This window comes from Metarhizium robertsii (genome assembly GCF_000187425.2).
Source record: "Metarhizium robertsii ARSEF 23 chromosome Unknown MAA_Scf_3, whole genome shotgun sequence".
NCBI lineage: Eukaryota > Fungi > Ascomycota > Sordariomycetes > Hypocreales > Clavicipitaceae > Metarhizium > Metarhizium robertsii.
The window spans coordinates 2,392,135-2,416,072 of record NW_011942171.1 but is presented as its reverse complement, the minus strand read 5'-3'; the positions used below and the strand labels follow the sequence as shown (position 1 = coordinate 2,416,072).

Here is a 23,938-nt window from a genome sequence, read left to right as displayed (position 1 = left end):
GCGTCGAGATCTCGGGGCGGGCAACCAGATTGGCGGCAATGGTGTTGCTATTCTCTTTCAGGCGCAACCAGACTCTCTCGTGCGACTCAACACTGTTGACATGATGGGCTTCAGTCCTCCTTTGAAACCGACAGTGAAGACGCGAAACCAAGGAGACCCTGCTGCCTGAGGTTGCACAATCGCACTGATTACCAGTTTGGGACGAGCCAGGGAGAGTTGTTGGTACGCATGATTAGACTCGCTACTCCGTACTCTGTACTCCGTATGCACGAACCAGATTCAAAGTCATCAGCAAGGATTGCTCGCCTCGAGAAAAACAAGAGACTGAGACTGACTGGAAAGCCGGGCAACAGGCACCGGGCACCGGGCACCACACCCCTCAATTTGAGATGCAATCAGATTGCGAACCAGGGCGGCCGTCTCCAAGTCCATCTATTTGTGCATATTGCGATCCATCCAACCGGAACGTCCAAGTGACAGGCCTCGAGCGCTTCGACCCGGGTGCAAAAGATATTGACCCCGGCTCGTGGCCAGGACGGCCATCTGCTCCGAGCTCTGAGCCCTGGACGCTCTTTTGTCTGCCATCAAGATATTTGCCCTCTCTTCTCTTCTCGGGCCTGGGGACGCGCAAGCAAATGCCCCGACCGGGCCAGATGGCGGACAGTGATACAGCCACCGGCTCTCGCTCTCGCTGGCAGCAAATGGCACTGCAGTCCGTTTTCACTCTTCACCCTCTCGGACCCAGAAGTCTCTCCAAGGGCGTGGATGGACGGGGTGGTTTTGCTCTAAGCCCATCTAGGAACATGCCGAGAGATGGCGGACCTGGTGGTGCTCAACTCTTTCTCCCACCTAGTCGCCAAGGGCGGATCGGCTCTTCGCATTGGTCGCATTCCGGTCGTCAGCTTTGTCCCGATTGAGACGCATTTGCGCTTTGGCGCCCGCCCGCCAACGAAACTTTGCCGATCAACACTGCCCACCGAGGGCGCGGCATTTAACGTGCTTTTTGCAGAGGTAGTGTGTGTTTTTCTGCTGTAGGAAACGAGCTAATAATCAGTGAACCGTTTGCAATCCCGTACTGCCGTTTGTTGGAACCGCGCATTTTCCCCAATCGGATCGTTGGTCCGTCAACAGCAATAAACCTCGTAGGGCTGAGGGCTGAGATTGCTCGTCAGTCCACAACTCGAAACCCACGTTTTGACGCCCCCCTCCCCTTTTGAGAAGGCATTGAGGGCAAGGAAGAAAATAAGATAGATGTACTCGGTACGTACATGCACATGGCGCATCTGCACACATCCATCGTAGGAGTAAAGGATTCAACCAGGTTTCAGGCCCAAACTGCGCTGGATGCGGTCAGCTTTGAAGCGCGTGAGCCAAGACCAAGACCAAGACCAAGACCAGCGTTGCAAACGCCGGCCTAATCATCGATTGCTGGAGCGACTTCCATGGTCAACTGGTTGTGTGGCATCATGGCGCATGGCTTTCTCGAGCCTGCTTGCTCCTGGTATGCATGTATGGAGAACTCCGTGTGGTCGCTAGTGATGTCCAGATTCGGACGCGGCGCAACCCGTCCCTTCACCTCCAACTTCAGAGTCATCCGTTGACTCAAGTGCCACAGCCTCGTTCGTGCCCGTTGATGACACCCACACCACACCGTCCTCCTGATGGCCCTCTCAGCGACCCTTTGGCTCCCAATGTTGGAGCCTGCATGCATACTGTACCTACACACAGCCAGCTGCTCAGGGAACATATGTACATGCCAGGAAGCTATGTATGTATGTACTTTGCTCATTTTGGGCAAAATAGAACGCGTGGCAAGTGTCCGCCATCCTTCCATGCATACATGCACGCTCGACTGCATGGCACGCGACTCGGCAACGGCAGAAGAGGCATGGCTTGTGCTCAAACATTGGATGCAGCGCCTGCTGCATGGGCTCAAAAGTGTGCTGGAGCGTCTGGCTAGCTTGATGACTGCAGAAACGGGCGTGAAGCAGTGCGTGGCCGTCGCGGCCAATAACCTTGTTTCTCCACGCACAACTATCGAGATTAAGAAAGGGGAATGAGGGAATGACCATGTGGAAAATCTGCAGAGATTTTTCTCCTGCGCGCCCCTTCCCCCTTGCTCGCATGGACGCTTCTGTGGACAATGACACCAGTCGACATATGTATTCTTGAGCACCGAGTGCCTGGAGCGTCGCAAGCCAACTCAAGGGGCAGGTCCGACGCATACAGAAGGTACATATGTACCTACCTAGGCAGGTAGTAGCTTGAGGTTATACAACCAGACATATCAATGAGTTAGTAGTAGTTGGCAATCAACATTCAATGTTCAATGTTAATATGCCGGCGTGGTATTGCCCAATGTCAACTACTAAGTAGGGAGCCCCACAGCGGACCGGAAATCCTGCTTGCTCCAGTCTGGGCCAGTCTCCAGCGGCCTTGGGAGTAGGTACCTGTGTACTACAGTATGAAGAGGCATCAGGCATGAGACACTCTGTGCGCAAAATCGAGTTACCAGATTGCCTCATGGAAACACGTTCCTGCGCCCCCAGAACCGGAAATCGGTGCGGAAGAAACATACGTATAATGTACGGAGTGAGTTACCAGGCTCTTTCAAAGTGATTGCCATGACAGGATGGCGAGATGGGTGGTCACACCTGTGCAGGACAACTACCATGCTCGCCATGTGTCTTGCGCTTGGCGCGTGGGGAGATGCAGTGGTCACCAGACGGAGCTAAGAGGCGCCAGCAGCAGACATAGACGGGGGCAGATTGGGCAGCTTGGGCAGGCACATGAGGGCCTCTGAGGGGTCTGGTGTCATGTCCAGCGGACACGGAGTGTTGAGTTCTCCGGATGGGCCAGGCCTCCACTGAGCCAGGCCGCTCCAGATGTCCATGTGGAGTCTGGTCGGTCCATGGCCAATTGTCCAACCACTGTACGGAGTAGCTGCCGCTGCCGGCCGCGCTATCTTTGGAGATTCTTTTTTTAGCTTTTGGCTCAGAGGCCTCTGAGGCTCCCGAAGTCGTTGTCCGGCACTCGTGCTTGTGCAAGCGTCCTGTGGGAAATGCCAGGTACTGTCTGGTTCCTTGAATGTAGTCGACTGCTCCGTATAATCAAGATAGTTCCCGCATGTGTCCACGCACCAGGCTTTCGAGCCACTCTGTTTGCCCCTTGCCACGCCATTATTCAGAGTCTTCAGTCGATACGACGTCAATGAAACACTGGAGCCATGTCCGTCTGACAGCAGTTGACTCTGTAACTTGGAAAAAAACAAATCGACGCATCTGGTGTTTTTTGTCCATGCGTCGTCATACAACACAATACAACACTCATCCACTCCTCCTCTGCTCCGTATGTACGCACTCGCCAGCTCTGTAGCAGCACTCCATCAGCTCGCCAATTCCCGATAGGCCTGTCGACGGCGCATGCAACCGACTCGTATGCGCGGCCAATGTAACCGCATGGACGTCTCGAACTGTTCCTTTCCAGATTTCAGGTCATCTCTTCTGCGTTGCTGTATTACAAGTCATGGATCTTACGTAGATGCGCCCGTATGCACCCACAGGGGTCGCCACGGAGTTTGGAGTTTCTGAACAGAGTCCCATGTCTCCGGAGTAATAGCACGCGCCAAATTGGGGGCCATTCCCCCGATGTCATCAACATTAACTGCTGCTTGCGTCGGCTGTGGGAGGAAAGTGAGACATCTCTAAACTGTATTGGGTTGTGAAGGATTCGATATCCAGACCTGCAAGAACATGTTAATTGGTACTGCAATTTTTCATCAATTCGGACTCGGGCGAACCGTGCCAATCGAACTTGGCCTTGTAGTTGGTTCTGCCTGTAAATTTGGCAAAGTCCAGACAGATGGGACTATCCAGTCGGCGCACGGGAAGCAAGAGTCGCCTGCACACAGCAGACTCTTCGAGTTCACAAGCCGGCCCTACGGCGCAGGTGCAGGTATGTACTGGGGCCATCCAGTGGCTCGTTCACTGTCGGACGAGCGAGGCTGCCACGACAACTTCCATGAGCCAGCAGCCAGATTTCTGGGCCTGCAAAGTGGCCGTGGTCATTTGCCCGCAGAGCCTCATCGTCCAGGGGTGTCGACAAAGGGGGTTCTGGAGTCCAAGAAGGGGGGCGCCGCAGGGACATGCTCCCATCTCCCGGGCAGGGTATTCCTGAGGGTTGAGGAGAGTGAGGCAATGAGGTAAACCTGCAAGGTTAACCGGGATACCCCCAGTCGGCGAAAGGTAAATTAGAGCCCGCCTCTGCAGGGTCGGAGTGTCAACCATTTCAATGTTGCCATTCTGCACCCAATCAACCCCGCCGCAGAACCACCTCCACCGTTCAAGCTAACTGACGTTGGTAGCCGCAAGCGAGTGTGCATATGGCTAGGCCAATTTGGGAGAGGCCCCATCATGTCTCGTCGAGTCCAGATGTCTATTGTGTGTGAAGAGCAAATCTCAACTTCGGAAACAGATTCGCCGCCACGAGGTAAATTCCGCGCGCTGTGGCTCACCTCTGTCAAGCCGGGCCCCGATCGGGGCCTCTGGTTGGCCTGCCCTACGACCGCACCCATGACCGAGTCAGGAGATAGTCGAAAGATTCGAAGATTAATAGGACGTATAATGTAGTACGTCAGAGTTGGGCCTAGGCAAATAGCCTAAAAGTTTAAGTCATCACATAGTGAATACGATTACTGGCAAAATGCCCAGTAGACATGTTTCCCCCCTTTCATACGACCTACCTAGGTACTTAAGTACTTAAGTACCTAGGCCTAAGTATGTAGGTACTGGCTGACGATGGAGTGCGGAGTACGGAGTACTCTCTGCCTTTTCATCAACATTACACGGCATGAACCGCAAGGCACAGGCATCAGTCTACTACTGCCTCATGTTGCGACGCCCCAAGGAATAAAATTGTCACAGGGGTGGTATTTTCATCTCTCCGTCTGGAGCTATTGGATAAAGACTCTCCATCGGTGCATTCGTCGCCTGCATAATTATCTTGCTCACACTGGTGCGGGACAAGTCATCTAGTAGTAATTAAAAACAGAACTTTGACTTGCGGCGAGACAACATGTGACGGCTCAAAAACAGATGTCTGATGGGCTTTTGAGGTGGACCACGACACAGAAAACATGCCCCGGGATAACCCTGTACGCAATTACTACTCCGGATATGCCTTGGCAATTAAATGACCAACGGGGCGACTGCAGTCAGCAAATACCGGCCTTGATATTGCCTTTGGCAACGTTTGGAAAGTGGGATGAGGCCACCAAGCACTGAACTCCTCTACTCCTGCCTGCTCAGTCATGCAATAATATACAGACATACCTAGGTACGTACATACTGACTGCCCCATACTTTCAACTCCGTGCGACTCCGTGCTCCGCTACTGGCAATCGTCAATCAATCCTGCCAAACCCGTTATGCATTGTTTGACCCGCGAGGCTGCCGGCGTGGAAATGCGCCCTCGCCAACTCATCAGACGAATCGCCTTGCGGGACACGAATTCCCCAACCTGGCATAGTCCCGATTGCCTCGTCTGTCGTCAAGTTTTGCAGATGCCGACTAGTCTCTTCTGGCCAAAATCGCCGCCCTCTCCGCCCTCTCCACTCTCCACACAGGGGGGGAGTCCTGCGTCCTGCATGCGCGTGCAGTAACCAAACACCAAGAGCCTTTTTGCCAGGCCCAGTCGGCAGGTCCACCACGTCTTCTTGTCCTCTGGCACACCACCAGACACCAGACACCAGGCCAGCACAGCGCGCGATACTGCTGCCGCCATCAATAACCCCCCTTCCCGAGGCAACGTGCTCTGCGAGTCAAGTATGGAGAGTGAGAACTGCCTGGCGGGCTGTGCGTGCGCCCGTCGGTTCCAAACTCGGGCTCGATGCCGCCATGCCAAACTATTGGGCCATGCTCCAATGCAGTTGTTTCTTTTTCCTTACCGTCTTTGTCCACCGTTCGTGGCCAGCAGGGGTCCAGTCCCTGGGCAGGCAGACCATGGCTCAACGGAAACGAATTCCAATGTCTCGGCTCCCGCAGATTCATGCGCCAATCGTCTTTGGTGGCCGACGCAACGCTGAGATTCGACTTACCGCGCTTCTCACTCTTCTCTTGTAACAGTTGCAATTTATTACGGGCGCGAGTGTTTCACGGCTCTGGAAATGACAGTATTCATCAGCAGCTAAGACCCGGTTCCTGACCTTGGAAAACCGAAATTGAGGAGCAAGAGATGCGCCCTGACCTCATAATACGACACGGTAAATAAACAACCGGGGCAGCTGGAACCACCAGCATGATGGGATAAGCATCATGACAAGGTAATTACATTTTTACGCCTCTGGCAAGGCTAGCCGCGCAACATTGTGCAGGACGGCTGCTGTCGGCCTCGCAAAATCCAGTTTCTAATAGGAGTGGTTAACCTCTGTTATACCTAATAGCACAACCCGTTATACATTGAGGGGGCTCACCCCCTGAACTAAATAGGACAAAGTAAAATGTTCCAGCGCAAACGCACGGCCCATATCGGGAGACTCGAGGCGCTCGCGACCGAATGGACCGAAGAAAGCGAAATGCGCCGTCCTAGGCCAACGCCAACTATAGCACTGAACGTATCTTCCTCCCTTGGTAGCACTCCGTTCTCTGGACGATACCTGGCGCCGGTCGGGGTACAGTACCATTTCTTGATACACTTCCTGCTGGTTTAGTTGGCCTCTAATTTAGAATGCAATGCACCGTTCACTCGTAGTTGAGGCCAAGAGTGGCATAGTTCAAGATTGCGGCCAAGGCCCGCAGCCCCGCGGGGCTTATCAGACGTGGGAAGTAGGGTTAGGACCCGAAGTACTCCGTACTGGCTGAACATGGTGCTGCAATCTGTTTCTGTTGGCTTGACGAGCACCTGCCGTGCAATGCATCTGGTACTGAGTTGACGCGAGCTGCTTTGGCTTGGGGCTTCTACTATTGAAAGAAATTCTTCTGAGATGAGAGAATTATTCGGTGATTGACGACGTCCTGGTGCTGGCAACTGTCGGTTACTGTCTCGGTACTCCGTACTTGTCATCACAACCAGCCAGGTGTGCAAATTTTTGTGTGGAACCCTTCTGTCTTGAGCGAATTATCCCTCAAGTGCTTCTTTTTACCTCCAATTTGGGTTTATACGGAGTAACACACTTCTAGGGTCCTGCCTACAGATGTACATACAAGTACGTACATACTGCCATGATTTTAGGCTCGAGATGTCAGATACACACATGCAGTTCACTCCGGACTAATGCCCAGGTTGTTACATATGTCCGATGTGCCGGGTTGACGCTCCAAACCAGCCTGCCGATTGCCGCCAGCCCTTGGATGAGGAGAAGTGAGATTATTTTTGCTCGTCAACGACTGAGTAGCTCGTCTAGTACCTCTTGTTTGATCACCATGATGTGACCTTCCCAAGCTCCAGACGAAGGCCCTGAGAATTGGTGATCCTTTGCAAATCAACCGTAAGCCCGCGACCCTAGGCTGTATGTATCGTTGAAGTTGAAATTACACCAATGGTCTGAATTTAAGCCCCAAGTACTCCGTACTGAATCTAAGTCGGGGAAAAGGAGGTGGGAGGCCTGGAGCCACGAGCCACGAGCCACGAGCCGCCACAGTCTTGATTGTCTGTTCGTTCCAGTTGAGAGGAAGATGTCAGGCAAACAGGGACCAGAGACACTGGATGCGAGGCAGATACCGTCTGCTTGGTACGGGGTACATTCAGTCGGCCTCCAAACGGCAATCCGTACAAAAATCGGAGTCGAAGGACAGGTGGTAGTAGTAAGCTTGCTGTGTGTCCGAGACAGTCTGCCTACAGACAGACGGCTTGTGGGGGATTTAGGGGGGGTCCAAAGACAAAGTATATCCTCTTGAGCTGTCGCAAGACCCGCGAGTCCCACCTAGGTTTAGCATGTCCGATACCCCTGGCATCGTGTTGGTTTGCTGGCGACTTGTCTCTGGAGTGTTGCTTCACGGTGTGGTTGTGTGTGTGTGAGTGTGGGAGTGTCATGCCGAGACCCCAGCAACCCCATCACCTCTGCAATGGGGTCGCCGCGCATCGCTTGGGTGGCCAGTCATGGGCCGTTCTGAGGTTGCTGGGTTGCTCGTTTCTCGGGACGATACTTTGGCTCTTGTACCAGATACACGACCCGTTGCAGCGGTACCAGACCACATAGCTAACTTTGATGCTTACCAGGTCATTTGCCTTCGTTCTTGCCTGCCGACTTCCGCCCCTCCTTAATGAGGCCAGGTGAACGAGGTACCGGTACTTTTGGGTACACCAGAGGTCCATGACCTTTTCCGCCAGATGATCGTCGGGGACCGCCCAAATACGCCAGTGGCTCAATCGATGGCTCCCACAAACCTTCATGAACTCTCGACCACACGCCCGCCCTGCGAACCACGCCCCAGGCACGCAAACGCCTTTTTTCTTCTTTCCTTTCCTGTCTTGCACACACGCCTCTCTGCCTGATCCTGGTCGACTCCAGTCCCAAGACGAGGCTCTTGATGAATACCGAAAAGCCCACCAGCCCGAGAGCCATGCTGCGCGGGCGGCATCATGATGGATGACCCTGTGCAATGAATTTTGTCTCTTCAATTTCTGCGGTGATGGAGCCTTCTTGACCACACCCCCCTGTCTCCCGGATGAGGCTGGCGGAGTTCAACACCTCTGCCCTACTGGCCCTGTATCTCAACTTTGTGGAAAAGTAGATCCTGTCCACCGGGCCCTGGTTTGGGCTGTCTAGTCTAGATGCAGGCCGTCTATATATCTACGTCCAAGCCCCCAACAACATCAAACGTTTGTTGTCAGCCTTCTCTACCAGATCAACTTTTGGTTGTCCCTCAACACCAATCAATCATCACGTAGAATTCTGTTGTCACATACCAGCCCTCTCTCATCCAGGTATCACTGTCGACACCGCACCATCACACCGAAACGCCCTTAGACACAACTGCTCTTGTTCGCCCTGTCGTTATCACACCTTCTCTACCACTTGTTCCCAGAATTACTATTCCTTCACAGCATACAGCCAAGGCTACGACGAGGCGAAGCAGAACGAACAATAGCGACCTGTCGAATTTTTGCCTCTACATACATTTAATACTTCGAAGTGTTCATTCTTGTGACCCTGCCAGGCTCGGCAACCCCGCGAGACAAAGCCCTACCTGATTTATAACGGAAGAGGCCTTGGGGTGGAACGAGACTGTGCGGTTCTTTCGAGGTAAGAGCAAGATATAAGAAGAGGAAAAAAAAAAGCCCAGTCCTGAGCGAAGGCGTCTCAAAGAGAAATGTGAATAGGAAATCAGATGTGCGTATTGCTGACTCTAAAATGCCAGACTCGCCCTCCGCAATCTACAATCGTCACAAACACAATGGCCGCTTTGGCTGAGCAGCCCTACAACGGCCTGTTCGCACAACAGCAACGTACGGACGATTACACCAATTATCCTGAACCCCCACAGAACGCCTTTGGATCTGCTTCTCCAATGACCGTTGGTGTCACGTACCCTCCTAGCACAACGTCAATGGGTTTTGAGCCCTCGCTATACGCCGAGACGCCGAACTACATTCTCAAGGGTCACACGTCTCCTGGTGTGTATCCAGAGGACGGTGACATAAGACTGTCGTCCTCTGGTCTGTCCTCTGGTTCCCTACCCTCAGCGCCATCTTCAGCAGTCGGTTCACCACAGTCGAGCAACGGACACTTGGGTGTGACTGACTGGACCGGTCACACAATGAACATGCAACCCAGCATCGTCGGGAGTGACTATATGGCCGCCCCCGAGTACTTTCATGGCTCTGGAGTGGAGGATTTCAGCAGCTTTGACTTTGGCGGACAGCCAAAATCTTTTGTTGGTAAGTAGTATGGCATTTCCTCGCCCTCTCTTGCGCCTTTGTCTCGCCCCTTCTCTTTCTTTTCATGGCCGTATTTTCCACCTTTCAGCAAGCTTCAGTTGCTGCCGACTGCTTGCCCGTTCCCACTATGTTTTTGTGTCCTCGTCGTCTGCGCATCGCCCATCTGTCTGTCAGTCTGTTCGCCAAATGATAGCCTTGGGGCTTGGTCGCGCAGCCGAGGCAAGGCCGGCCGGCTTACTGGACAGAAGGCAATGAACATCTCCCATACGGGATACCCGCACACCTACCTCCATGCCGGTGCTCACCTTCCAAGGGAAAAAGGTGCACATCATGATTGTTCCGTATCTTTCATACATACTGGACCTGTGGGCCGAGTCATCATGGGTACTCGATGTTTGGGTTTGCCAGGGGGGCCCGCAGTTCAGCTTGCCATTGCGCGCCATGCCTGAGACAATTGGGTCGTGGCTCCGCCAGTGCGGGTGCCGACTTTTACAACACAACGGCCCAACGGCGCTCCGACGCAGCGCGTCATCATTTCACGGGGCCCCGACGCACACCAGTTGGCCTGCTGTGCTTTGCTTCCGTCTGGACAGCCCGCTGTACGGAGCACCGAGTGCATGCCGCTGCATCCATTATTGCATAGTGGTGTGCCATCGGTGCTGGTTGAGCAGCTCGGTCGAGGTGCGCGAGTCGAGTGCTCCAGTCATCCCAAGTGCTGCTGGCCGATTGTGACGAGTCGCTGTGACCAGCTGCTGTGTCTCATCCAGCGAAAGCGTGTGGCGCCCAGTAAGCGCAGTGGGTGTCCCTTGAATGGCCGCTGGCGCCCCCCCACCAAAAAAAGGTGTTTCTCGTTTCTCGCACCTATTTGAGACCTTCGTACGTCAACGGTTGGTGGTTGTTACCCGTCTTGGGCGGCCTCTTGTCCTCGGCCAAAACCGCAGGCCACCTCACCCCGCCTCGGTTCACTTCACCCAACCTATGTTGTTACTATCTGGAACCCTCGAGAGACACCTTTTACTTTTCCAGTTCATCTTTGATTGCATTGTTCTGTTTCAATTCTGCAACGCCATTCCGATCACGACGGCAGTCGTAGCGGCAATTGACCATGTCGTCCGCGGCCACACTCACTGACGCTGTTCCCGTTGTCGCAGATCCTTCCCTCATCCACCCAGAAATCGCCCGCCCTCCGATGCCCATCTCGCCTTACGATGGCCACTTTCAACACGCTCAGGCACACCAATTCGTGCCCTCGCCGTCACTATCGTCGTCACCGCAGCCCAACATGGCTCGAACCGACAGCGCCTCGCCATTCCTCCACAATGGCCCCTTTGGTCCCAACTACACCACCCACAGCCCATACGGTGCCCCCATCGATGCCAATGGCCGCCGTGTGAGCATGGCCAACTTCATTTCCCCGGTTGGCTCTGCCGACTTTAGCAGCGATGAAACCAAGGAGAAGCAAAGGTGCACCTATCCCGATTGCGGCAAGATATTCAAGGACCTCAAGGCGCACATGCTCACTCACCAGAATGAGCGACCCGAGAAGTGTCCCATCCAGACCTGCGAATACCACATCAAGGGTTTTGCCCGCAAATACGACAAGAACCGCCACACACTGACCCACTACAAGGGCACCATGGTTTGCGGCTTCTGCCCTGGCTCTGGGTCTCCTGCCGAAAAGTCGTTCAACCGAGCAGATGTCTTCAAGAGACACCTGACCGCTGTTCATGGTGTTGAACAGACTCCCCCGAATAGCCGCAAGAAGACGCCAGCCGGCGTGGCCACTGGAAAGAAACTCACTGGCTACGCTCCCGATGCCACTGGAAAGTGTTCCACGTGTTCGCAAACCTTCTCCAATGCCCAGGACTTCTACGAGCATCTGGACGACTGTGTCCTTCGAATTGTGCAACAGGAGGATCCCGCAGAGGCCATCAATGCACAGCGATTGGCCGAGGTCGAGAACGACAAGATGGTCCACCATACCCTGGAAAAGAACAACCTCCCAACCACAACACCGACTATGCAGGCCTCCCTCCATGAGGACGAGGAGGATGATTTGGACATGGGCGAGGACGAGGATGCCGATGATGTTTCTTCCAAAGCCAACTCGTCGCCCTCAATAAAGAAAAAAGGTAACCCTGCCAACGGTGTGCAAAAATCCCGCGGGTTGACGCATTCTCGGGGGGGTGTTCCAACTGCTACCAAGACTCGTGGCCGCAAGAATCGCCGCGACTACCCATCATCCTGGGGCTTTGATAAGGGCCAAATGACGATGCGAAAGCGTATTATGGCTGTCTTTGATGGTCCCCGCAGATTGGCCAAGGACGACATGATGCTTTCGACCGATCATGAGGTTCGCATCAAACTGTCGGATGGCAAATCATATGTTACGGACCTTGATGTCCAAACGCTAAAGCGGGCTGAAGGCTTCCTTGGCGCCACAGACGATGAGAAAGGACCGTGGATTTCTGATGACCCCACGGAGGAACAACTGAAGGAAATGCATGAAATGTTGAAGACGAGCAGTGCCCCCATTTAATAGGTCCTTTGCTTGTCTAGAGCCATCATCTTCTCGTCTCCCCAGCACACGGAAGGGAGTTTTGAGACCTTACGAACTCGATTTGCTAGAGACTCATAACCATATTAGAAGGGGAGCATAGGAAGACGGCGCATGTGAAATTGACCTGGATTTAATGGGACATGGCTGGGTCGGATTGGTATTTTGCCATGCGGGTTCAATTTTCGGAGTTTTATGCACTTATTGATAATGTGCAGGTTTGTTTTTTGTCTTCGCAGCCTCTCGGTTTTGGCATGAATATGGACAATTGGTTGTTCTTAATTACGATGGATGACATGGATTGGAAACCCAGCTTCTGGAATCGTTCCGGCTTTGAGAGCGGTCCAAGGATTTTTTCTTTTTTTTTTTGGCTCTTTTCGTTCTCGATACCCTGTGTTTTGTCCACTGTGGTGGTGTTTCCGGCGATTTAACAACGCCTCTTAGGATATTTCTTAATGGGACAAGAACTCTTCTCCCCAACTCCTGTGCCGCTGTTTGAACCATTGTGATGCGATGTCGTTTATTCACGAGGAGGAAGGACCAGGGCCTTTTCGCGACGCCGATGTAAAGCACTTCGTCGTCAAAGCGCTCGGCTTTGTGCTCGGGCGGCCCCCATTTCGCAGCGCGACTGACTGAGCGAGACGTCGATACGTCGGTCCAAAAACTCGTTCGCCACCCATGTGAATTAACTGTTGTCTGATGATACCAAAACAGGCACCACGGTTCTGCTCGGTCCAAATGCGGCCATAGACGCTACAAGTAGCATCGAGTCGAATAGCCACTTGTGGCATTGAACATCCGGTATATCCATCCTCAAGGGCAACGAGTCACCCCAGCCTGAGGATTAGTTGGCCTCCGCTCCGAGGGTCATTTTCCCAGAGTGACCATCAATCAAGGTCTGACACGAGGTGCTGGATAGTGGTCGAGTGCTACACGGGCCGTGAGAAGATGAAGGGCTTCTTTAACCGCCAAGCGCTTGCACGAGTCGGCCTCAAGGTAGGGATGATACTGAGAGAGGGACTGTAGGGACTGTTCATCCGACAGGACAGAGAAGGGGGGGGGATATCACGACGCGGAAGCAGAGGCTTGTTGTAGCTGAGCTGCGGACGATAGACAGCAGGCCGTGGCAGGACGAGCGTGCTGTTCCGCAAACAAGCAAAGCAAGTCATGTACTCCGTAGAATAAAATGAAAGAAAATCAAACAAATGAACTGATAAAAGCACATATTCCGTACTCCCGCAACGCGGCTCCGGTCGGCACCACCGCTCCCTTTATATCTTGGTCGTCTCGGCGCCGTCTCCTGACAGCAACTCCACGGAAACCAAGAGGAGCAAAGAAAGCCACAAGCCAGCTCGATTGCCAGAGTTTGCCACATTGTACATACGTGCTGCGGCTCTTGCCTGCGGACAGACAATGGCATCAACGGTCTCTGGTTATACGTCGAGGCATTCGATAGTTTGTTCAGCTCAAGCCACCGCCATGTCGTGGACGAGCCCGTCTTCTCAGCTGGGACGTCGGTCCCTTGGCAAAAGGCTCATGTCCTCGGCGCGGGCTTCGAGGCTATTGGCTCGCAAGGACGTCGGCGTGTGCTCCGTCGACGTCGTGGGGTCAAGGGAGGTTGCGATCAGCTGCCAGGCGAGATTTTGTGTGCTGGCGAGAGACAGCATCGCCCATGTATCTGAGGCAGGGGAGCTGCTTCACCTTCGTTGCTGAACGCGAGAAACCTTGGCTAACATCCGTGGTTTGGCCATGTAGGACACGTTCACTGGGGTTTGTATCATACATTAGTCCCTGCTTCTAGAGTTAATTGGCCGAGCTGACCGAAGCTGAATCCCATTGCCGGGTGTGAGGGCTGTGCCACAACTTTGGACGGAAGCATCTTGTCGAAACTATCAATACTTTTTTTTCAAACATCAGTAGCACCTCGTCAAGTGTCCATGTCTTTCTCATTATGTTACACACATGCGCGCTAAATGTACACTCCTTGCGTTGGTATTCGGATAGACACCAAAGCGCTAGTTCTGTGCCTCGATACTCGGACCCTTCTGCTCGACTCCCACAACTAGGTCGTAGTTGACCCTCAAGTTCTCTGCGCCACTGAGCGCCCTTCTCACCACGCTCTCGTTCTTCTCCCGTACAAGTCTCTTCATCGCTCCTATGAGAAACCCGGCCACGACGTCCACGGACCAGGCGTCGGGCACCAAGCCTAGCACTTCTCCCACTTCGAACCAGCCACCAAAACGTTCCAATAGTGCGCCCGTCTGCTCGATTCGATGACTAACATCCGCAATGCTCAGAAATTCGTGGAGGACTACTTGGAATAGGCGGCGCTGCTGCTCTGTTTCGGGCATGCTACCTCCACCCTGTCGACCATCCAGGTGCCCGTAGACGCTGGAACCGCCTCGAAGACAGTACGACACTGCTGTATCGTAGTCACCAAGCCTGTGGACCAATAGCCGTAGTGCCTCTTCGTGGCGACGCTGATGGCCAGCTAGAATGATGGTCTCAGGGACGAGCAGGTCGCCCGGTAAACTGCCAATACGTTCCGCGATAGCCGCGGTGTCGTAGTCATGCGTACCGCCAAGGAGCTGGAGCAGTCGTAAGCGACTCTTCCATATTTCGCTATCCGGGGGTGTGTTTGCTAATAGAAAATGGTGGTATGTCGGCTTGGGTCCTTGTAACGCCCTGTATGCCTCGTATGTAGCCATAACCGTCTCTCGACTGGCTGCCGAAGATCTGAGATCTCCAAGAACCACGTCAAGATAGTAGTTTAAGAGCTCGTTCACATATGACGTGAGGCCCTTGGCAAATACAAGATGCTCTAGGTAATATTTGACCGCATCCGGGGCCTCTGCCCGGAGAATCTCAACGGCTCGCGCTGGTTCAAACCTGGGAGCCTTCCCCTCATCCTCGGCAAACACCTGCACTCCCAATCGTGGATTTCTTTTGGCAAGCCAAATTCCGTATTCTTGGATCAGAGCTTGACTGCTAATCTTCTTCAGGTAGTCTCGGACACGTTGCTCGCCGTCGTAAAATTCGGACGCGCTATCCTCTTCCCCTTCAATAATGCGTTTCCAGGTTGCCAAAACGTCACCAGCCATTTTGCGGCTTTGGTAGAGTCTGCTTAGCATAAAAAGCCTATGATACGACTCTAAGATGTCGACAGCACGGTCGAAACAGTCCACTCCTTTGTCAACAACGTCATTAAGTTCCGATCTAACCGCGCCGCTGTGAACCGTGCCTCGAGGAGAGCGCTGGTCCAGCTCAAGCAAGGAGATGAGAAGTGCAGCATCCACAGTCCTGAATACTTCAACTTCGTCGGGAACGCTGCCAAATCCCTTCATTTTCCTCCAAGCCGATAGGAATCGGCGGAAAAAGTGCATAATCTGTAGTTCGATATCTTGCAGAGCGCTCTTTGCTGGTCTTTCAAAAATGACGCTTCGGAGGTAAGACTCGGCGATCTTCTTTACCCCTTCATAGATCCAAATGCCTTGTTTCCCTTCAATGATGTCATTTCTGATTCCGGGAATGAGAGACAGGACTACTCGAGGGTCCAGTTTACTGTCCACCAAAAGTTTCTCCAGAGCATTGAGATCGCCTTCAGAGACTTGCTCTTTTTGGACAGACAGAACGTTAATGAGTAGAAGGAGACCAGCTTTTTGCCGCAGGTAATCCAACGTCATGTATTCCAATTCTGTCCTCGCATCTCGGCCGCGAATAAGTTTCAGGACAGCATACACTGCACTCTTGTCCATGTCTGCCATTTGCCCCTTGGGGCATGCTTCGTCCAACAGCGCGTCAAATTGGATAATTAAAGGATTTCGCATTGCCCACCATATACAATTGCCGTTCCAGACCGCCAATCTTGTTTCAACGTCAGCAAGTCGTCGCACGAACTGTTCCCCTTCCGTATTGCGGGTTGTCTCCCAACCTTCCGGCAGTGAATCATCGTCCTGCGAGTCATCACGTTCGAAAAGTTCTTTTTCTTTGGACAATTGTTCTATCGACAGTGCGGTCCTAGAGTCTGAGCTCTTGAGTGAGCTAGATGCCTCCAATGGTCCAGGAAATGGAGAAAATCGCTTTTGGCCGAGCTTGGAGACAATCTCGCCGAGTTGGACTTGCCCTTTTCCAAGTAAGGTCCTCAGGCCATAAGGGTGCTCCATAGAAATGCCTCTTGCTTCCAACCAATGCTTTTTTGGATTTGCTTCCTGGCCTGCGTTTATGTGTTGAATTTCTATGCCATGGGAAAGCCCATTATCAGATTCCTTAGATATGGAAGCCAATACATGACAATCTTCTTCCTCGCCAAAACCTGACTGAGACGAAGTCATGTCAAAATTGTTGCCATCAACCACAATTTGCTCTGGATATTTCTCAAACTGAAGCGTCGCCCGCGTAGGCTCGCCATCCAGACTAACAAACATGCCAACACCTGGTTCTGATAGTTTCGTCCCAATAACCAATAAAAACTCCTCAGAATTTGGTGATGAAATATGCGGCTTGAGCAAATTTGATGTCTGGTGTTTTGTGGGCTGCACATTTGGATCAGCCGAAGTGTCCTCGCCAGGGGGTAAGGGCAAAGGTTTGTCTGTAGGAGGCGACGGTGATTTAGAATTAGAGCGTGGCTCTAGGCTTGTTGAAGGCACCGGAGAGGACGGTTGTTGAGGGTTGGAGGAATTGTCATTCTGGCTCGGATTCCGACTGTGGCCTGGCGTATTTGCACTTCGAGTAGATAAATTTGTCGGACCTGTCCGGACAGGAGGATCTGGAGCAGTATCACGAAGTGATTGAACTCGTCCAACATCTTCCACGGGTGTTTCATCCAGGGTCGAGATACTCATCAATGGAATTGTGAGCTGCCTATAAATGTCTAATAGCGCGTATGACCTGGAATCGGCGACGCAAGCTATTGAGTCTCGGCGAACGGACAAAACGCTTCCAGCAAATGTCACTTTCTGATACCATAAGTTAGCAAGCATGTCAGTGTTCACAGTAAACCAAAGATATAAGTAACTCACTGGCGCCTCAAGCACCTTATCGGCTAGGCGGACAACTTGTATCTTGGATTTCAAAGAAAGGAGTATGGTGGCATCGTTACCGCTCGTAGCTACGGAGCCGTCTGTAGCAATCGCATCATTCAAGTCCACCCCACCAATCCAGGTACAGTTCTTGACGACGCTTATTCCAGACACCGGGCTCAGTTCCGGCAAAGAATAAAACGCCGCGGTTGAGTTGCACAATATACATGCTTTCCCTATCCGTGGCAGCAATAGTATTTCCTGCACACCTTGACCAGCCGATCGCGAAGAGGGAGACTCGACAGAAACTGGTGATAGCCTGGAAGCTTGAATATAAACAGGTCGTGTCGTCATATCATTTGAAACGGGGGGAATTTGTACGAAATGAAGCACCTCGGACGCCGACGTGCCAATGTACAAGTTTCCATCTGTGTGTATATACGTTAGCTTCCGTGTCCTTATAGGCCGATCCTAGATTAACCCACCGTAAAATTCGACGCAATTAATCTTCACATTGTTATCGGACCCGTCTGATGCCAACGGGATCTCCTCCAATAACGGTCGTAAGATATAAGGTCCATCTTCGACCGCTGCCTGCTGGCCTGAGCTGGCAGCTAGGCTAGTTTGTGTCGCCATGGCAAGGGATCATTCATTTGAGGCTAGTGTAGTGTCACGCTCATATTTGTAGTTGAAGGCCGTGGCGCATCGCGTACGTTGATTTGGCTTTTCAAGGGAGACCAATGGCTTGGTGGTTTCGTCAAGTGGTGTTGGCATTTGGAGGTTAGCACAGCTCGGAGATCGGATTAGTCCAGTCGTCTTTGTGTCGACGACACAGGTCTGGTACGTACTAGGAGGTACTGAGGCCAAGGTTTCGGTGGGGCTGGGCCGCCTACAAGACAGAGGCTCCCTGACCCTGACATGTCCGGTACGTAGGTGCCTGGCAGTTGAGCTGTGGCTCTGTGGCTCAGTTGGCTCAGTGGTCCGTGGCTGGTTCAATGTTCAACCAGACCAGACTTGATTGAATGTTGAGACCAGACCCGCCGTCCCTCCCCTGTGACGAACACGTCAACTGCTTGAACTTCAACGCCTAGATCCTCCAGCTCCAGCATCGCGATCGTACCATCACGCCATCTTGGTCGTCCACCGCCCTCTTGTAGCCGATTGATGGCAAGACTTATACGTCGATCGAATGCGCAGCTTCCGACTGTGGAAAATTAATTAAACGCCGCTTTCACAATGGCGCAGGTCGTTGGAGCCGGTCCTGCCGCTGCCGAAGCTGCTTCTTCAGCAGCACGGCCCGACGCGCCGACCGCTGAGGGAGCAGGAAACAAATTCCAGCATGCTATTTCGTCGTGGAGAAGTACGCTGTCTCAACCGGGTTATTGCAACTGCGTTTTGCACTTACTTACTGCAGTAAATAGGTGTTGATTTGACAACCCTGACCGCGAACCTCGATAATACAGCGTCAGAAATCGTGACGTATCAGCGCGACTCGACAGTGCAGCGTAAAGAGCTGGCACAAAAAACAAAAGACTTCAGAAAGCTTGATGATGCAAGCAAATTGACCGAAATCAAAGGTCTCTTGAAAGGTAGTCCAGATCCCGTCTGGCCTCCGGCTGCAGCCTTTTCTATACACCCGGTAGCTAACAATAGTGGAAGCCTATCAAAATTTCATTGATCTTCTCACGAATCATTCCAAGTCAGTCAACTCGGCCTTCCTTCAGGCCTACACATCGATATCAGAAGCACCGGACCCATACCCACTCTTGGAAGCCTCGGTAGACTCCATGCTCCTGTCGGAGGAGACGCTTCCCAGACTCTCAGAAGAAAATAAGCACCTCCAAGAAAATGTTTCGAAGCTCACTTCCCAACTGGAAGATGTCGAAAGCAAGCTTCAGTCAGAGCGAACCGCACGAAAAGAAATCGAGGACAACCTGGACAAGCGGGTTAAAGAGGTTGAATCGTCTTGGAATGCCGTCATGGAAGAGAAGAAAGACAACTGGGCAGCTAAAGAGAAGAGCTTGGAAGAGAAGGTAGAGAATCAAGAGCGCCTTCTGAACGAAATGCGTGCCAGCTACGAGGTGAATCAGCGCCTTGGAAAAGCAGGAGAAGATCAAGAAAACCATCACGCAAAAGCCTCAAGCGCTGAACTGGAAATGCTCCATTCTGATATTGAGCGCACCAGCACCAGGCTTGCTGAGGTTGAAGCTCGCAATGAGCAGCTGCGACTAGAATTGGCCCAGGCCAAATCCTCCATCTCAACCCAACCCGAAAAGTCCCTGGAAGATGATCCTGGGTACATGCGCATGAGGTCCGAAAATTCATCCCTGATTCGAAAGCTAGATGCGTCCAGGTTAGAAAAGGAAAGTATGAAGCGAAGTTTCGATTCTCAGCAGCGTACGATGGAGCGTGAGGCACTTCATTTGAAAGAGGAAAAGGAGACGCTAAAGGCCAAGGTCCAAAAATGGAACGACTATGAAGATATCAAGCAGGAACTTGAGGTTCTCAAAAGCATCGAGTTTTCCACCGGTGATGATGACGAGGTTCGAGAAAGGATTGAAAGCAGCACGGACAAGGGGGATTCTTTAGAAAAGCTCCTTCTGTCCCGCAACAAGAAACTAGGTGACGAGCTAACGGTTCTCCGTGTCTCGCACCAAGACCTGCAATCTCGGCTGGAGGATCTGCAGGAGGAGCTCTCAAGAACAAATGCAGAGTTGGAGAAGTCACAAAACTTGAATCAGAAGCTAGAGGAAGATCTCGAGCATATGCAGGCCGAAGGAGCCAATGCTTTCCCGTCTGGTGCTTCTGTCGCCGGCACGTACGTCACTCGTGCGCAGACACGAAAGGGTAGGATTTCACCTACTTCATCCATCATCAGCGGACTGGATCCACGATCCACAGCAGGAGAGCGGGAGCCGATGGGAGGCGGGTCAGGTATCCTGCCAATGGTGACAGCACAAAGAGATCGATTCAAAAAGAAAAACGCCCAATTGGAACAGGAGCTGTCCGAGACTCATCGGACTGTCCAGCAACTACGGCAAGAAGTTGCTGCCTTGCAAAAGGATAACCTCAACTTGTACGAAAAAACAAGATATGTATCAACATACAATCGTGGCGGCGTGACAGCAACTTCGTCATCGGCTTACTCCTCCAACCCGAATCCCTCGACGGTTTCCATCGGCGGGACGGGCAACCCGGGGATGGCCATGGACAGATACCGCCAAGCCTATGAGTCAAACATATCACCGTTTGCGGCTTTTCGTGGTCGAGAGTCGGCCAGAGCCTATCGGCGCATGAGCCTCCCGGAGAGGGTGGTGTATTCGATCACGCGCATGGTTCTGGCGTCCCGTACAAGCAGAAATCTCTTCGCAGTGTACTGTGTAGCGCTGCATATACTGGTCTTTTTCTCACTATATTGGCTCGGCAGCGCAGACTTGGATAAGCATGCGTCCAGTTTGGGCTCCTCTGCTGCCGCTGCTGCCGGAGCGGCTGCAGCCGGTGCAGGAAAGGCGGCAAGTGGTGGTGCAAATCACGGAGATTGGAAGCAAGATAGTTTCAATAGGCAGTAATGACGTTTAGAAGCTGGCCAAGTTGCGGAGGTAATCAAGCACCAGTATCAGGCTGGACCGAGGTACAGGCAAGCCCAAAGTATACATATGCACATACAATCAATAATGTGGGATGTAATATTACGGGGTTAGCTAGGCATTCCATCTGGACAAGGCGAGACATGGGAGAAATGATGATGAATATGGGAAGGCTTCTACTTGCTTGTGTAGGCTCCCAGGACATGTAGATATAGAGAAGAGCACCTACAAGAGAGGTCTTGGTTGCGCAGTTTTTATTGTCTCTAGGATGGGGCTTCTGTACCGTGGAGGTCTTCTGTAGCGAGCCCGAGCCAAGCAATTCCTGTGTGGTTACGTTTTCTATTCCCGCGAAGCGCCGGCCCGATATGGCGGCCGGGCCGTGGGATCTAGGATGAAATGATGGGTGTCCAATCATGGGCACAGAGCCGGAATGCTCAGCTAACCATGGTTCTCTTGACTACTCGGCTGGCCCAACCTGATTATTTCTTTTGCAGATATCCTACGCGCCGAAGCAACAAGGTGTGGCGTAGAGACAGGGAACCTGCTGTGCTCGCGTAATGCGTCGATCGGTGACACTGGCCCGAGATGCGAGGCGTGGAGTAGATTTCGATCCATTGGATGGATGGAGCAGCTCAGTTGGCCGCGTTTCGGACCACGTTATCCGAGCCGTTTAAACCAAAGGGCATTCCCTGTCTGTCTTCCACGCTGGTGGCCGGCCGCTGACCACTCAGATGCATTGGAATACGTGGTTTGAGGTAGTTTGCCTATCAATTGACTGTGTGCGGGAAGACAATAGGCGTCCACAATTGCGGAGGCCAGAGACAAGCAAGCAAGGAGAGCTCTGGACGTAGTGGATCCCCGCCTGGCACGGCGCTTAGGCAGCGGCCAATCAAACGGCGCTGAGCCCATCGTTCCCGCCCCCCCGCCATCTCAGAAGCTGCAGTGCGCCAATCAATTGGACGACAAGCTCTCCGACCATCGTCAGTTTGTCGCCGTGCCATAAAAAGCATCGCCCCATGTCGGTGCCTTGCTGTCTCTCAGTCAGCCGCCCTCACTTTGGCTTGTACAAGACCTGGCCCGACCAATGATGGACCTATAGCTACGGGTGTCGTGCTTGACGCCGGGCCTAGATGGGCGGCTGCAGACCCGATGTGTGTGGGTTTTGGGTTTCTTGGCCCATTCAAGACAGTCATGCCAGTAGCCGTGTGCTTGGAAACAACAAATACTGGCTTATAATAGAGTCGTTTGCCTCTGTTTTGGTCGTCCTTCTGGTCTTCTCTTTTTTTGAAGCACAGAACCAATTCTCAACCGGTCGGTATATAGCCATCCCAGTTGTGGTTTTTTTTTTCTTTTCCCTTTTTTCTATTTTCTTATTTCCTTATTCCCTTTGTCGTCTGCATCTTACACCACGACTGTTAAATTTGTTTTGGCTCTTCAGTTTATCCCTTCTTGCTACTGCGCCTATCTACATTCCTGTTTCGCCTAGTATTGATACGAAATCGTCCCCTGTTGACCGTTACGATTCTTATTCTTCTGGTGCTACGTCGTATCTCTGCGCCGTCCGTCTCAGGTCAACAAGCCATCCTGCCTGCTGTTTTTTTTTGTGGAGGGTGCTGTCTGTGACCCAAAGAAAAGAAAGAGAAACAAACATGCGTTCAATTACAATCCTTACGGCGGCATTTGTCGCGATTGCCAGCGCTGCGCCAACATTCCCGACTTTGGATACAAACGACAACCCTCTCAGTGCCCTGGACAACTTGTCAGGATACTTTAATCTCATCGCCTCCAAGGTTGAGGTAGCCAAGGGTCTCTCGACAGCTCCAGTGTGTGACTTGTCGAAAGCTCACATGCCCACTGGTAAGCATGAAATTGAACATCATCCGAGAGCCAGGAATTTATGGCATGGTATAACTAACATGTACCTCCCCCTGTAGGCATCGACGGGCTGCCTCCTCCAGATAAGGGCTTGACTGTACGCCACGTAGCAGTCGGACGCGGGACTCAAAATTACACCTGCGATCCCAACAACGCTGATGCCGCACCCAAGGCTGTCGGAGCCGTGGCTACCCTCTTCAATGCCAGCTGTATTGCGGCTCTATACCCTGACGTCCTCTCACGGATCCCGTCCATGGCTGTACAATTCAAGCTTGACGAGGCTGAAAGGCTTGGTCCCACAGCCATGCCAAAGTCTGGAGTGCATTACTTCGACGGTTCAACTCCATTCTTCAACTTGGACACGCCAGCATTAGCCATTGGCCAAGTGCCGTGCGCGAAGAACAGCTCGGCCAACGCCCCTTCTGCCGCTGCTGTTGGCCAAACGGGCGAGAAAGCCGTAACTTGGCTGCGGCTCACGGCGATGGATGGTACCACGGGAGGCATCAAGGACGTTTACCGTGTTGACACGGCCGGCGGTTCGCCACCAGCCAATTGCAAGGACATGCCTGCGAGATTCGAAGTACAGTATTCAGCAGTGTAAGTCTTCCTCTGCACACGCAGCCGCCGCTCTGCGCATGGCTTGTGATTTTGGAATCATGTTGCTGATGTATATAAATAGTTATTGGTTCTGGCAGGGCACAAATAGCAGGTGATGGATACGTGGAGAAGAGCGGGAGTTGGAAAAACGAGGCTGAGCAGGGCTAACTAACATCATTGATTAACTGATGCGTCCCACGCTTGGTTATAGTTTGGAGATTTTTTTCCTTTTTCTTTTTCCCTGGGCACTCTACTTCTTGGCTGCTGAGAGAATGCTTGTACATAACTCCTTTGTTCCAGTGGGTGTGATTCGTTGATTCCTGGTGTATCATAACATGCAGTTGGACAATTAAAAATCTAAATTGAATCGATCCAAAAAGATAGCCTGGCAAGAGGAATTCGGAAGTTCAGAAGTTGGCCATGGCAAA

General features: G+C 52.5%; 5 protein-coding genes across 5 annotated transcripts; 4 read left to right on the top strand and 1 right to left on the bottom strand.

Moving 5' to 3' along the window:
• Positions 1-9,392: 9,392 nt before the first annotated feature.
• MAA_03682 (uncharacterized protein) lies at positions 9,393-9,884 on the top strand (the record flags this gene model as incomplete). Its single annotated transcript, XM_007821680.1, has 1 exon — positions 9,393-9,884. The coding sequence occupies one exon, from the start codon at positions 9,393-9,395 to the stop codon at positions 9,882-9,884; it is 492 nt and encodes a 163-aa protein (XP_007819871.1).
• A 1,097-nt stretch (positions 9,885-10,981) lies between these two features.
• On the top strand, positions 10,982-12,415 carry MAA_03683 (Zinc finger domain-containing protein; the record flags this gene model as incomplete). The annotated part of the gene is made up of 1 exon (XM_007821681.1): positions 10,982-12,415. The coding sequence occupies one exon, from the start codon at positions 10,982-10,984 to the stop codon at positions 12,413-12,415; it is 1,434 nt and encodes a 477-aa protein (XP_007819872.1).
• Positions 12,416-14,448: 2,033 nt separating this feature from the next.
• MAA_03684 (vacuolar sorting protein 39 domain 1) lies at positions 14,449-18,087 on the bottom strand (the record flags this gene model as incomplete). Its single annotated transcript, XM_007821682.2, has 3 exons — positions 14,449-17,388; positions 17,452-17,879; positions 17,937-18,087. The coding sequence occupies 3 exons, from the start codon at positions 18,085-18,087 to the stop codon at positions 14,449-14,451; spliced, it is 3,519 nt and encodes a 1,172-aa protein (XP_007819873.2).
• Positions 18,088-18,687: 600 nt separating this feature from the next.
• MAA_03685 (Golgi membrane protein) lies at positions 18,688-21,020 on the top strand (the record flags this gene model as incomplete). Its single annotated transcript, XM_007821683.2, has 3 exons — positions 18,688-18,811; positions 18,873-19,040; positions 19,111-21,020. The coding sequence occupies 3 exons, from the start codon at positions 18,688-18,690 to the stop codon at positions 21,018-21,020; spliced, it is 2,202 nt and encodes a 733-aa protein (XP_007819874.2).
• Positions 21,021-22,687: 1,667 nt separating this feature from the next.
• On the top strand, positions 22,688-23,626 carry MAA_03686 (malate dehydrogenase; the record flags this gene model as incomplete). The annotated part of the gene is made up of 3 exons (XM_007821684.1): positions 22,688-22,895; positions 22,973-23,510; positions 23,593-23,626. The coding sequence occupies 3 exons, from the start codon at positions 22,688-22,690 to the stop codon at positions 23,624-23,626; spliced, it is 780 nt and encodes a 259-aa protein (XP_007819875.1).
• Positions 23,627-23,938: the final 312 nt, after the last annotated feature.